Consider the following 13,320-nt stretch of genomic DNA (forward strand, 5'->3'; position numbering starts at 1 on the left):
GGTGGACCTGCCAGCGTCCGGCTAAGACGCACAGCTTAAAATTCGAGTTCGCGGCCGCCACGCCGTCTCTCCCCAGGGCTTTTATACTCGCATTGGCTTGTCCTCTGGGTCACAATTCGGAGGCACCGACGTGGCTCATCGTTCCGGGGAAACACATCGGGTAATAAAATATGCCCAAGCCCTTGTATGGCGTCGTTGAAAGCACAGAGGTCCTAGAAGCGGCAGCGCACCCCGCGGGACCATTGCGTGGCATGTGAGTATTTTGGGGAATACTTAATGCTCAAACCTAACACGCTAGTCAGTGCCGCCCGTCGTGCATTCAAGTCAATTGAAAAAGTCCAAGCTGCTGCGAGGCGTTACCTTGTGTTGCAGAAATATCCCCAGCTTGCTCAACTTCATGAAGAACAACCTCGTGATCTCTCTTACGCGTCCTCTCTTCTGTTGCACACTCCAACTCAAATTGGCGCCGCCACCTCTGACCTGACCGCCTCTCCAGTTTCGAATACCCTTCCGACAACGCCTCAAGCACTCCAACCCCCTCCCGATCATTCCGTTCCCACCACCTATCGAATACCCAGTCCTCGACCGCATCACCTTATACCGACACCTCATTATAACCGTCCCGAACACGCTATTGTCGATCTTGCCGCTCAGATTCGTGCAACCCAGAAAGTCAACACACAGCTTCTCGTCCAAATAAATGTACTAGAAACTAGACTTGCTGACTGGAAAGTTAAAGCGCTTGCTGCCGAGGCATTGGTGAAGGATCGGGAAGGCGTCATCGGCACTGACTCTGTCTCCCTCTCCTTATTCGAGAGGGAGAAAGAGGCTGTACGGGAGCTTCGAGAGAAACTCGAATGCAGCATTGCACATGAAGCCGCCTCTAAGGGCAACCTAATGCAGGTGCGTGGGAAGGTGCAATCGCGTGCGAGGATCCTGGAAGCGAACCGGGCTAGGGAGTCCAAGTCCAGTACATCTCCTCAAGACGCGGAAAGGGCCCTTCGGGCAACCATAAGTAGAGCTCAAGTGTTTTTAGAGATCACTACCCGAACTTCGCGACCACAGCCACGCCCAACAGGCACGTCGTTGCCTCAAAATCACAGCAACGAGCACGCGGCAACGGTGCAATCCACACTCATTAAGCTAAATCGCACGCGTAGAAGCCCCTACGCTCCTACCAAACCCCCACTTCCCAAGCTTCTTACTCTACACAACCTGGCTTCCTCACTTCCTCGACCACCCCGGACGAGAACGCCAGGGCTGCAGGCCGTGGGCTCAGCGTTCCACCGTCAACAGTAAATCGATGGAAAAATACAAGCAAAAAGCGTCTGTCCGTTCCTGTCACAGACACGACGTTCGTTCAAGACAGGGCAGCAGTGAACAAGCGGCTCGCTGCTTTCTATGCTCCTCGTCCATCCCCCCTTTCAGAGGTAAGGAATTCTGGGCCTCTTGCTCCAAATCACTCGTTGAGTGTGAAGTATCCCACCATACCCCCCACTCCTCATTCTGCGCCACCACCGCCACCACCGCAGTCACAACTTCGCGGTGAACCAAACGGCGAGCACAGGCTGCCATCATGGGTCGACGAAATGCTGGATCACATTGCACATCCCCTACATCACCATCGTCTTGCTTCGGCAGATCTAAACAGGGCCATATTGGCTAAGCGAACGGCCAGCACATCTTCTATTGACAATTTGCATCTATCCCTCCAAGTCCCATCCTCCAGCCCCACTCGGGAAGACTGGGATCTCATAAGCGATAATGAAACCCTTGGAGGATCGAAAGTGAACCTACTGGCCCTCGGCGAAGCGGCACCTTCGGATAGCATCCACCCGACGTCGTCCATGAGCAAACTGCGAAAACGCACACCACATATCCTTCCGCATCAACAAGAAGGAAGCCAGTCAAGCAGTATACAATCCTCTTCTGGATCCGGATCTGGATGGTTCAAGAATGTTGCCAGTAAGATTGGGCACCCAGGCGCCATTTCGCCGAAACCTGAACGTGTGCGAGGGAAGAAAGGGTCGACTGTGTCTCGTATATAATTTTCATTTACATGCGCGTCCTATTATTTCGGTATCCCTTTTATGATAGTTTCACTCGTTTTCCTGATCTCTTCCATTGCTCGCCTGCATGGGCGCATTGACACAATATACGCATACCAATGTATACCATTATTCCATCACACCAATAGCCGATTTAATACCAAGTATCACTGGCAGTCCCAAGCTACCGAAGGTTCCACCAAACACCAGGTATCACGCAGCTGCAATATTCCATCTACATATGCTGTGTTTCATGTTCTAGCGAGATGACGCTTCATTCGGGTGAAGGCAACAATCAATCTTCAATATTAACATCTCTCAAATACCCGGTAGAGGTCAGGCAAACTGGCCACCTGAACCACCGCGCTCCCACTTTGAACGTCACCCATTTTCCCTTTCACACCCTGTGGTCCCACTGAACCCAGTAAGCTCTTTGGTGGAATCAGATAATCCCTGATCGCGGGCATCAAAACATGTTCAATCTGCCATCGTTCCGCCTTTTCTTCCTGCATCAGATCATCGCTTCCACCATCCCCATGACCGCCATCCACGTCCATATTATCGGCTGATGATGGAGAGGAAGAAGCTGGAGGGGGAGGAGCGAAACCCGCCGAATAGAAGAACGCTAGTTCGCGGAGGAAAGTCTCGAAGCAGTCCTTTTCGGACGTCCAATTTATCTATTGGAAGGGGGGAGTTACCAATCAGTGAGAGAGTCATAATGAATGAGCAGAAGCAAGCATACCTGTGGACCGAGTCGCATCAAAAAGGAAGGTAAACGGTCCAAATTGGGAGTGTAATCTTTCAGTAACATGGGTATACTCTCCAACAATCCTTTCTCATTGATGATAAGCGAGAAATATTCTTGGAGCATTTCTCGCTGATCCATCAAAAGTCCAACGATGGCCTAAGGTTTTTTTTTTTTTTTCGTTGAAATATCAGAGAACGTTAGACAATCGAAGTATGGGGTTGATGCAATCGAAAGCAACGGACCTGAACAACTTGTTCTTTTGTCATTCCACTTTTCTCGACTGTGGTCTCGCAATCAACAGCAAGCTGAATGAGCGTCTGAACTTCTGGAGGTGGTTCGAGGAGTAGCTTTCCAAAGTCCCCGAATTGGCGTACGCCAAGTTGATAGAACAATTCTTCTCTGTCGATCGTATGAGCAACATGATATCAGCTAGTTGGTCAGGGACGGAGTTGTCGATTTTTTTCAACTCACGACAAGGCCCCATAATCGACCATGTATAAATTCGTTGTGTGCTGAATGAGAGCGAGACATCGTTCCAAATCTACGATACCGACCGGCGTGTGATTGGATAATATATCATGTAGACCTATCAAGTTAATTCGCCGTCCCGTTCCACAGATTGGTGAGCTGATACGATATAAAGGGACGGAAAGAGAATAACCTACGTTCATGTCCTGCCTTCTTAATCTCTGCCCTCATCTCCATGACGCTCTGCAGGAAACACTTCGAATCTTGGATCCTCACCATTTCTCGTTCCTTCCCAGTCCTTCCTCTAGTTGTATTCTGAGTTTGAGTCACTACGTCCTCCAGAAGTGGATCTTCGTTATCATCTTCCTCTGATGAATCCGCGTCGATATCTCGAGGAGTGCCTTTGCTCTGACTTGAGGCGACAGCGGCGGATGATGAAGATGAAGGAGTGGGTTTAGCTGGAGTCTGGGATTGATGCGAGGGATGGGAAGTTGGGAGGAACATGGAATCCAAAGTGCGATCTTGAGCTGTAACGCCTCGGACTTTATGATGTGGGTACGGTTTCGAAGCGGGAGTCTTCAAAGGCGAGGATACTAAGTAGGTCGTTGTTGATAGTGTTAAAGAAGCAAGAACCGTCGTATTCTACCGGTGGACTTTACTTTGTTCTCGTTGCTCTTCCTCATCCTGCATGCGGAATTTTGGACCACGATCACGAAGCTGAAGTTGTTGGACTCCATCCACATCCCTTCCTCCTCTTGTAAGGAGGGTCTGTCAAACCGATCAACGCATATCTCAACCCACAACGTTCGTGAGCGATATTGAAGTACTCGCACCTGATACTCGAACGTCCTAGAATCATTTCTTACGGTGAGCGCTGCTTGAAGTTTATCCATCACTGCTTCTGTAATCTTATCCTCATCTAAGAAATGGACCTAAATACTTTGTCATGAATACATCGACTAAAGCGAAATCTCATGACTATGAACAAACCTCTCGTTTTGTTGGGTGAACGTTCACGTCCACACTTGCTGGGTCAATTTCCAGACTGTATCCAAGAAAAATTCAGATGATGCAGAATTGAAGGGGCTGTTAAAGGATATAGAGACAACCTTACCTCAGGTAGACAAACGGATATGACCCCTTCTGGAGTATGGATGCATAAACAGCTTCAACAGCTCGCTTGATACGTGTCGACTCTACCAAGCGATCTATGTATCACCAGACGAGACACCAAAATAATAAAAGTTAACCGTTCATCAGGTTATTCGTCCGCCTTTCGCAGCTGGGGGAAGCTTGTACGTACGATTAATGAATAAGAGAAAGGTTATCTTTTTGGAATGATAGTTGACGCTTGTTGCGTAAATTTCGGCGGACCAGGTTGTCCGGCTTTTAAGAGGTGGAAGGTCATCTTCGTCTCCAGTGTCCCTCATCATATCATCTTCTCCTTCCTCTTCCTCGCCTCCATCCCCGTCCTCCTCATCACCACCGGCATCGCCACTCCTCTTTCTCTTCCTCGAAGACTTGTCTCCATCCTCAGAAGACGTCTTAACATGCATCAACTCCCTCCCCACATTCCCTCCATAAACCAACTTGATCGCACCCTCGACACTGGCACTTCTTCCACTCCCACTCGTACCTTCCCCTGGCGTACTAATATCCGGCACACTCCCTACTCCGCCTGCACCTTTTTTGCAACTGAACCCAACATTCGGATTATGAACTGCATACCTCATTACAACATCCAATATCCTTCCATACTCTTCAGAAACGGAAGAGGATGAGGAGCGTAAAGCTGATAATCGAGTGGGAGTATTGTAAAAGAGGTCTTCGACCGTTAGAGTCGTACCATTCGTTCCGGCGTAGGGTTTTATGATGTTTGTATTATTTATTATGTCTTCTTGGGATGGTGCAGGCTGTGAAGACGACGAAGAGGAAGCGGAAGGAAGTTGAGAAGAACGAGGTTGAGAAGAAGAGGGCGAACTTGATACTGGACGACCATCGCTATACGAAACTCTCCATGCGCAGGGATCTAGTTCTGTTTTCGTCGTCACCGTCAAGTGAGCAACATGCGATATCGAGGCCAGTGCCTCTCCACGAAATCCATATGTATGAATGGAAGCTAAATCGGAAAATTTAGAAATTTTGGATGTTGTGTAGCGTTCACAGAGGATTGGGAGATCCGCTTTCTAATTTATGAGTCACTACTTGACACAAGTGAGCGAGAAAGCAACCAAGAGGGCTCAACTCGAATGCCACAGCCGTCGTCCTGAATTTGTAGAAGTTTTAGACCACCTTCTTTGACAGTTACGCGTATCTGCTTCGCGCCAGCATCGAGCGCGTTCTCGATGAGTTCCTTGAGAGCTGATGAAGGGCGCTGAATAATCTAAGCACACAACGTGTGTTGGAATGGCAATGTATTATTGAAATCTTTTCTTCTTTCCAATAACTCACTTCACCAGCAGCAATCCTGTTTATAAGCGACTGTTCCAAGCGCCGAATTGGCTTTGGCGCTTTCTTGATAGGTTCATCATCTTGAGTTGTCATGGCTGAGGCGTAAGGACTAAGTTTCAGGAAATGAATGGATGAACATGTGAGAAAGGATGATCTCAGTCTAAGACGCGCTTTTGTGACTGACGCGCTCCGCGTGTCACAAACTGAGTCACTTGACCGAAACTGTCGAGACAAATGACGTCTCACTGATGAATTGAGTTTTTTGGTGGCAGTGCGGTTTGACCTCAATCGAGCGGTGTCGGTTGGTTTTGTTTTTCCACTGTTCCCTTCAATACATATAGCTTCTGTTGTCGCATTCTTAACGTTTCAATCGTATTCTGAGTTGCGTATTTCTCCGCTTTTTACCCTCATTAAACCACCTATAAAATCGACTCCACTCTCGTCATCTGATGCAAGTTCAAGACGACCTCCCTCCAACCCCCTCCACTGCTCGTCCAAATACACCAGGAGGATTCTCCATCGCACGCACATACACAGGGACCTCAGCGTACTTCTCCACATACGAGACACCCACTGCAATGGCTTCGACACAACAACTCCCCGTCATTCACGCCCAAGACGGCCCAAGTCCAAAGTATGAAGGAAAGGCTCTTATCTTGGATGTACCCTCGACGGCTGCTCCCTTGGAGACCATGCCTGCTTCTCCTCCTCCAGAGGACGTAAAAGCGTCGCCAACCCTTCCATCTAGCACTGATGAATCTCTCGTTGAGAAGTCCCCTGCGAACGCCGCTGCCGCTACCACTGATGTGGCCGCTCAGCCACCAGCTAACACTTCCTCTCCCACATCCCCAACAAGCAGTGCGAAGGGACTCTCCGCCTATCCTGAAAATGTGGACGAGAGCAAACCTATTGTTGTTGAACCCGAAGCAGACTTGTCGAGGCACGCAACTGGTGCATTTGCCGATGGGGCTGCTACTACTGTGGGTACAATTATTCCTTATATCAGATGCCGGCCGGCTTTAATAACCACTGGCACATTGTTTATTGCACAACAGCGTCACCCAGAGCGAACTGGAACGTTGCACGAACGTGCCGCTACAGCCGAGGCCCAGCTTGACGAAAAGACCAAATCCAAAATTCTCAAAGCCGAGGGTAAGTTTCATGCCTCATTTCGCTCCACCACATTTCATCATGGGACATGCATCGGACCCACATTTAAAATTCATTTTTGTGACTTCGTCATACTTGCCCTCACGGCAGTCAACGTGACTCCTGACCAACTTCCATTATGCGCCCTTCGGTCTTGGTTTCACATCAATTTGATTACTTACTTAACACGTTCAACAGGGAAAAACAATAAGCAAATGGCCAAGATCATCAAAGCCGAAGCGAAAGCCCAGGATCGGGCGCTCCAGACGGCCATCGACGAATTAAAGAAACTCCAATCAGTTCAAAAATCCGCTGTTACGGTATAGCCATTCTTCTTCCCCTTTCTAATTGCTCGCACTGATTCCACTTCCTACTAATCGGAACGCCAGGAAGAATCCAAAGCCTTGTCGCAACACACAAGAGCGGTGGCCATCGAGCAAAGAACAGCCGCTGAATTCGCAAAAATCAAAGCGCAGTACGAAAAGGCTCAAGTCGAGCTGCGATCTAATGTTGAACGGTTGGAAAATGCTAGAAAATATGCAAAACAAACGACTGAGGAAGTGAAAGAGAAGAATCTGCAGGTTTTGAGGGCCACGGAGCAGAAGAGAACGGATGACAGGGAGAGGGCTGCTCAGTTGGCTACGCTTGGTAAGTTGCGATGATTCAAGGTTTGGAAGACGATGTCGGAGACGAGCAGTTGATGTTACGTCCTTGTTCTATAGGCTCTGGTGAACACTCAAAATTGTGTTGGTAAAGAGAAGGATGAGACACAATTCAGTGTACTCTTCTTTTCCCATCTTTAGTCCCGATACCCATTGATTCCTTCTTGTATACGTGCACCTGAAGCCATCACCCCCCTATTATAGGTGAAGGCTTCGGACATACCCCAAATCCCTACCCATCTATCTTACACGAATATTTATCCAAACCATCTTAATATTCCTCTATCCTCTTTATTCTCGATTTCAGAGGATAGCCAACTGTTGTCACGAGTACTGATGTGTTTCCCTTGCTTAATGTACTGCTCAGATCTTGTCGAATAGCTAGGTTCGGCGGGTCGGGTGTAATTACTATGAAACAGGGTATATCAGTCTGCTCTATTGTCGGTACGCCGGCCTGAGATGAGCGGCCACGGGCATGATGTATATAACGCTGGTGCACTTGAGCGGTGGTCACTGTTGTAAGTGGGGAGTTAGATATCCGACGGCCCAGCCCTGCCATTTTAATTCGTCTCTTTTGTCTGGCTCAACTCATCACCTCTGCGCGCACCGCGGTCGTGCTACTACTAAGTGTAGTCGGATCGCGGAGAAAAGGCACTCAAAGGCTTCTTGACATCCTCCTGGTAGACAACTCCCACTGCACGAGCTAGACGCTTTCCACTGAACGGCGTCTCGGCTCCCACTGTTGTGTTCTGAAATTCTGGCTGTCCGCGCAATCCGCTGTACCGCGCCAACATCGATGGTCCATCAAGTATTCCCGTAGCTACCACTAAAAATGCAGGTGGTGACACTGCCGGCATCCAACAACTCATGGAACTTCCAGGGTGGCGCGTCTGGGTTGAATCTTCTCTTCAGTTTGCACAAGCCTGTCCGGGCCGAAACCGTCCGGACACTTTCGCGATTTCATGCGATGAACAAGGGTCATTGGAAATCAAATTTCGACACGATACCAATGAACTGGATACAGGGAAAGAAATAAGCTAGCTTAGGGCAACAAATGTCTAAGCCTACTTAAAAAACTGTCATGATAATCATGTAGCAAGGTCCTTGAGTTCTTGCACCGCCACTGGCAATTGTCCGTATGTCCATGGAGACAGAAAAATTAAGGGAAAAAAATGAGCTACAGCTTAGGCCCACCAATGTCCAAGCCTGCTTAACAAAGCACTCAAGACTGCAATGATAATTATATAGCAAAACTTCTTGAGTACTTGTTCAGTTCCGGGCACCTGGAAATGAGCGCCGTTTTCCAATACGGGGGGGGAAGTTTGCCAAAGAGTCCTCAGTAAGGTCATCAGAGCTGAGTGTCGAAACACTCCGGACTACGAAAAACTTACTGTCGCATTATCAGCTTCGGTATTTCGATAGCCACCGATATCATCGAATCGAAGTCGCAAGAAATCCTTTGCCAGTGCCACCTTTCCGCAAGGGCAATTCATGCTCGCATCAGGATCCAATCGGCAGTTATCGAGGCATTCCCCACAGAGCACATGTCCTAGACACATTTTAAACTCTTGAGAAAAAAACCTTAAGCAGTATGGGTACTCACCACAACGAGCCAGGTACAGGTCTCCCCCGGGCCTCCAGCACCAACTGCAAACCAGCTGGTCTTCTTTATTCATACTTTGGTCGAGGTTCGGAATTGGTTGGTATCAACAAGTCGAATATCGCGCATACGGAATGTCGATGCATCGAAAGCCCAGTCTGGTGTCAACTTTGCTCCGATACGTCGAGTGTGGTTGAAAAGGGACTTACGATCGTTGAGTGCTCTGTGCTTGGTACACACCTACTTCGCGCGATGAGGATTTCACCACTTCGCGGTGAAGAAGGTGCACTGAGGTCAGACTATCCGAAATTATATATGCGTGCCCTCGAGCTTGTTTCCATCGCTTCACGATACCTTTCAATGCCACCGACTCCAAGGTCCTTCACCAACTGAAAAGAAAAGAAAAATGCCACACGTTGCGTATGAGCTGCCACGCAGGCACTGCTCGATGTTGGTGCTCGTGGAATCAAGTAATAAAAATTAACCCATTTTGGGTAATCGCAAAGTTGACGCCTATGTCTCTGTTTCCATCGTTGCATAACGCATTCTAATGCCATTCCTAGGGTCTCCCTCGGCTTTCAAGAGAAACTATATGCTCTGAGCAATGGGGTGCCAATTCGAGAAAGATGAACATCAGTTGCAAGAATGCCTAAAATATGCCACCAAGACACAAGGGCGCAAAGCTAAAAAAGCGTGGTAGTCAATCATTCATTTGTTACTTATGTAATAGAGGCCTACCTACGCTGCCACAAGAGGAGCCATGAATAGGAGGGTCTTTTTCCGACAGCTCTCTCTGTCTGGCTTGATCTGCATGTCCGAACCTGTGATATGGCTTAGCTGAGGCCCTGAGGGGAAAATACTCTCCGCTATCTTAGTATCTAGGTGGTAGCCTGCTCTACCAGAGCTGCTTCGGGCGTACCGTGCACAAGTCAGTTGCAAAGTAGCGGGCGCTTTATTCTGAGTGGAAGCGCACGGTAATGCTCCCTCTACGGCGCGATGCACTCCATTATTTTTTGGTTTTATTAGTCTTTTCAAGCTAGCTCGTCTAACTATTATCGAGAGTATTTGCGGCGCACGCGACTTGTTAGCAGCTGAACATAAGCTGCCCAGGTTTTCATGTTCTCGCGATCGAAGATGGGCTAGGGTTAAATATTCCATCAGGCAACAACGATTTGTGCTATGCATGGGTACAAAAAGGGAAGAAATGACTCCCGAGGACTGTCCACGGTTTTAGGCCCTAGGGGCGAAGGCTTTCACAATGAAGTTACGGCCATGAAGGCATAAAGTACCAAACAGGGCACCCAGAGTTTTCCCGTCCTCTGAACGGCCTAAAGCACCACCGTGGTAACGACCGAAGCCATTCGAAGAATCATCAGCGTTTCAGTGCGGCTACAAGATCTAACCGATATGGAGTGCCGGAACTCATCGCGTTGGCATGCACGTTGAAGACTTGGCTTCTTCGATTGTTCGGACGTTTGAAGTCGTAGGCGTTTTTTTTCCCATCTTCTGCAATAGGAGCATTTAGCCGTTGTAGCAAGACTGGTTCGCCGGATGCTTTCGTTGCATGCACGCGTCGCCAAGAGATGACCGGGGGCGATGCTCGTTGTAGATCCAGCACAGTTAAATTAGCCTTTGCAGAGCAGGTGAGATACAGTGATTGGGCACGCCCCGTCAAAGACATCTCCTTTGCACCTCTAATTGAAAATACGAGGACTATGATACTGTTGACATGACATGACGTTCCCACGGTTTATGCCCCTTGATAATTACTAGAGTGCTCGCCTTGCTTCGCCAAACCTGCACAGCGTGCATGCATTAATTTAGCATAAAATTTAATCCAAAAGACTTACAATACTTTCAAGCAGATAGCATCCCGGCCCCTTCGATGTGTAAGAGCATTTTTTTGTCTACCCATCACACTGCTTTCATCTTACAACTCCCTTCGTCATCATTCTTATGTCTTATTCATCTCCCCCTCCTAGCCTCGCTGCCGTACTCGAACACTGACATGCATGAGTGTTGTACTGGAGAGAACAAATAACCGATATAACCGAAATAAATGAATGACCAGAGAAAATATTCGCACGTTTTCAGCGTCAGAAGTTACGTAATTGTGGGCTGGGGAAGTGACTCTGCTGTGCAGGTAACTCAGGCCATCCATCGGACGCCTTTATATTCATGGGAGAACCGCGTTTCACCAGCCCTTCGAGCTGATCGACCAGTTTTGGTGGCAAGGTGGTTCTCTCAATCGATGGAGAGCCCTAGGCCCACCCTTGATGGATTTGGAATTTCGTGCTCATTAGCTTCAATCGCTAAGAGACACTCAGAATGAGATAAAGGAGGAATGTTCTTGAAGCCAGAGATCGATTTTACTCTCTCCAGGAGTTGAAGGGAGTCGCATCCTGATTACTGTAAGAGGACAACTCAGAGTTTAGCTGGGCTGTTTTTTTTACGGTAATCAGCATGCGGCTCCCTTCAACTCCCGGTTGGGTTCGCTCGTAGAACCTCTCTTACCGTTCTCTGGTACAAAGGTGGCATTGCTACGAATGAGAATGTGACGCAGATCTCACTGCGAGCGGTACTGACCGGTGTGAAAAGTGAAGAGTACAGAATTAGAAGCAGGGTTAGTAGTAGGCACGATTACTGGGGAGCTCGCTACACTATATGTGAGGGGGGTTAAGGACCCTAGGTTACCGTTCAATGCATTTTCAGAGGACCTTGTCATTTGTGTCATTCAATCAGGGGCTCTAAATCCACAGGACTCGGCGCTATATACAGAGTAGCGGGATAATTGGAAAATTCGGTGTAAACGTTAGATAGTCACAGTGACATCGGTCTATGTACTATCCCAATACACAATCTGGTATTTATCAGTCTCAAACCATCTGACCAAACGAAAGAGTTTTCTGTAGGATCTGAACAGTGATTTTTGAGCTCTATATACGGCGTTTCCCCCAACCGGAGTGCATATCCTCGTACTGATTCGGTTGTCGCATGGTTGTACGCCCTGACGCCACTTCTAAGGTCCCTTGAACAGTCAGGGGATGCTAGCTCTGTGGTCTGAGAACTGGGAAACTATGTGCCAGATTGAAAAGAGTCGGGCAGTGCTCGCGGGATACGTCATCGCTCCGAATGTTGGGTGTCTCTCAGTAGAGTCTGCCCCAGACATCATCTGGGCACTAAAGACGCACAACAGGGACAAGGAACGGACCGTCATGCGTCGCTCACTTCGCGCTCGCTCGAGTCTCATGCTGAGTTCCGTGACAAATATCCGAATATGTGGGGGATGCAGCCTAAGACTAGTCAGTGGACGCCAGGCAGATGGTCGGGTCGAATCCTGGAATGATGATATAGGCTCTTGGGGGGAGAACCTTAGAGGGAAAAACGACGCCACAATGATCATGGAACACACGACAAGTCAAACACACAAACTAAATGAACATGTGGCGGGGCAGGATAGAACGGGGGGAATCGAGAACAAACACAAATGTCCTATATCTTCGAGAATCAGGTCCAGTTCAGTTTGATACGATGGACAAGATAAATTCCCAGCAGTTGGGAATCATTGTCCAACTATCAATCGCCATCGTCGAACGACGATCCTTCGCCAGTTTCAATTTCGCGGAGATGTTCTTGGGCTGTCTGCAGCTGGACCGCTGTATTGGTACCCGAGTGTTCCATATCGGTCATCAACGTCAAAATTTGGACATCCTCTTTAAGTTGGCGTAATCGTGTCTTCATCTCCTCTTGATTAGCCAAAGGGAGGCGCAGGTAATTCGCTGTTGACGGAGAGTCTTCATTAGGGAACTGAAACAATGAGTTGGTTTTCAATTCCCTGGTTCCCGGTGAACTTGAAAGTAAACTTACAGCTCTCGCTCTGTTGGAATATTCGCTCTGATCCACATCACTCCGGAAGATACCGAGGGTGATTTTCAGAGGATTTCCACTTGCCCTCACCCCACAAATTGGACAACTGGTTCCTGGAACCGGACCATCGAAGCTTGTAACCGGAGGCAAGCAATGTTCACAAAAGAAATGCCCTACATGCATTTCCAAGACAATCAAACTAACATTGATCAAGGAAGAATATGCTCACCACAAGACAGAGCGTGAGGATTTTCCAGAAGACGCAGGCACACCCGACAAAATCCGGATGGTAGAGACATCGCACAAGGTAGAACGTAAAAACCTCGT

The 13,320-nt window shown here is 48.4% G+C and overlaps 6 protein-coding genes across 6 annotated transcripts; 3 read left to right on the forward strand and 3 right to left on the reverse strand.

The window, feature by feature from the left end:
• The first annotated feature begins 2 nt into the window (after positions 1–2).
• EI90DRAFT_3079749 (uncharacterized protein) lies at positions 3–2,230 on the forward strand. Its single transcript, XM_039061848.1, has 3 exons — positions 3–253; positions 303–1,269; positions 1,326–2,230. Exons 1-3 carry the CDS (start codon positions 171–173, stop codon positions 2,046–2,048), a joined length of 1,773 nt encoding a protein of 590 aa, XP_038910451.1. The 5' UTR covers positions 3–170; the 3' UTR covers positions 2,049–2,230.
• On the reverse strand, positions 2,172–5,923 carry EI90DRAFT_3292775 (uncharacterized protein). The gene is made up of 12 exons (XM_039067350.1): positions 5,716–5,923; positions 5,510–5,647; positions 4,568–5,450; positions 4,379–4,472; positions 4,255–4,309; positions 4,098–4,196; positions 3,924–4,032; positions 3,462–3,857; positions 3,268–3,382; positions 3,039–3,195; positions 2,789–2,952; positions 2,172–2,723 (listed from the first exon to the last, which is right to left on the reverse strand). Exons 1-12 carry the CDS (start codon positions 5,806–5,808, stop codon positions 2,357–2,359), a joined length of 2,670 nt encoding a protein of 889 aa, XP_038910452.1. The 5' UTR covers positions 5,809–5,923; the 3' UTR covers positions 2,172–2,356.
• A 39-nt stretch (positions 5,924–5,962) lies between these two features.
• EI90DRAFT_3079753 (uncharacterized protein) lies at positions 5,963–7,971 on the forward strand. The gene is made up of 5 exons (XM_039061849.1): positions 5,963–6,695; positions 6,771–6,867; positions 7,063–7,184; positions 7,254–7,512; positions 7,587–7,971. Exons 1-5 carry the CDS (start codon positions 6,165–6,167, stop codon positions 7,616–7,618), a joined length of 1,041 nt encoding a protein of 346 aa, XP_038910453.1. The 5' UTR covers positions 5,963–6,164; the 3' UTR covers positions 7,619–7,971.
• A 715-nt stretch (positions 7,972–8,686) lies between these two features.
• EI90DRAFT_3079754 (uncharacterized protein) lies at positions 8,687–9,432 on the reverse strand. Its single transcript, XM_039061850.1, has 4 exons — positions 9,336–9,432; positions 9,130–9,203; positions 8,918–9,075; positions 8,687–8,822 (listed from the first exon to the last, which is right to left on the reverse strand). The coding sequence occupies exons 2-4, from the start codon at positions 9,200–9,202 to the stop codon at positions 8,796–8,798; spliced, it is 258 nt and encodes an 85-aa protein (XP_038910454.1). The 5' UTR covers position 9,203; positions 9,336–9,432; the 3' UTR covers positions 8,687–8,795.
• A 2,438-nt stretch (positions 9,433–11,870) lies between these two features.
• On the forward strand, positions 11,871–12,749 carry EI90DRAFT_3079763 (uncharacterized protein). Its single transcript, XM_039061851.1, has one exon. It carries the CDS (start codon positions 12,171–12,173, stop codon positions 12,651–12,653), a length of 483 nt encoding a protein of 160 aa, XP_038910455.1. The 5' UTR covers positions 11,871–12,170; the 3' UTR covers positions 12,654–12,749.
• EI90DRAFT_3131806 (uncharacterized protein) lies at positions 12,703–13,292 on the reverse strand (the record flags this gene model as incomplete). Its single annotated transcript, XM_039064423.1, has 3 exons — positions 12,703–12,933; positions 12,994–13,166; positions 13,223–13,292. The coding sequence occupies 3 exons, from the start codon at positions 13,290–13,292 to the stop codon at positions 12,703–12,705; spliced, it is 474 nt and encodes a 157-aa protein (XP_038910456.1).
• Between the last annotated feature and the right edge of the window lie 28 nt (positions 13,293–13,320).

This window comes from Cantharellus anzutake (assembly GCF_015039405.1).
Source record: "Cantharellus anzutake strain C23 chromosome Unknown EI90scaffold_81, whole genome shotgun sequence".
Classification (NCBI taxonomy): Eukaryota; Fungi; Basidiomycota; class Agaricomycetes; order Cantharellales; family Hydnaceae; genus Cantharellus; species Cantharellus anzutake.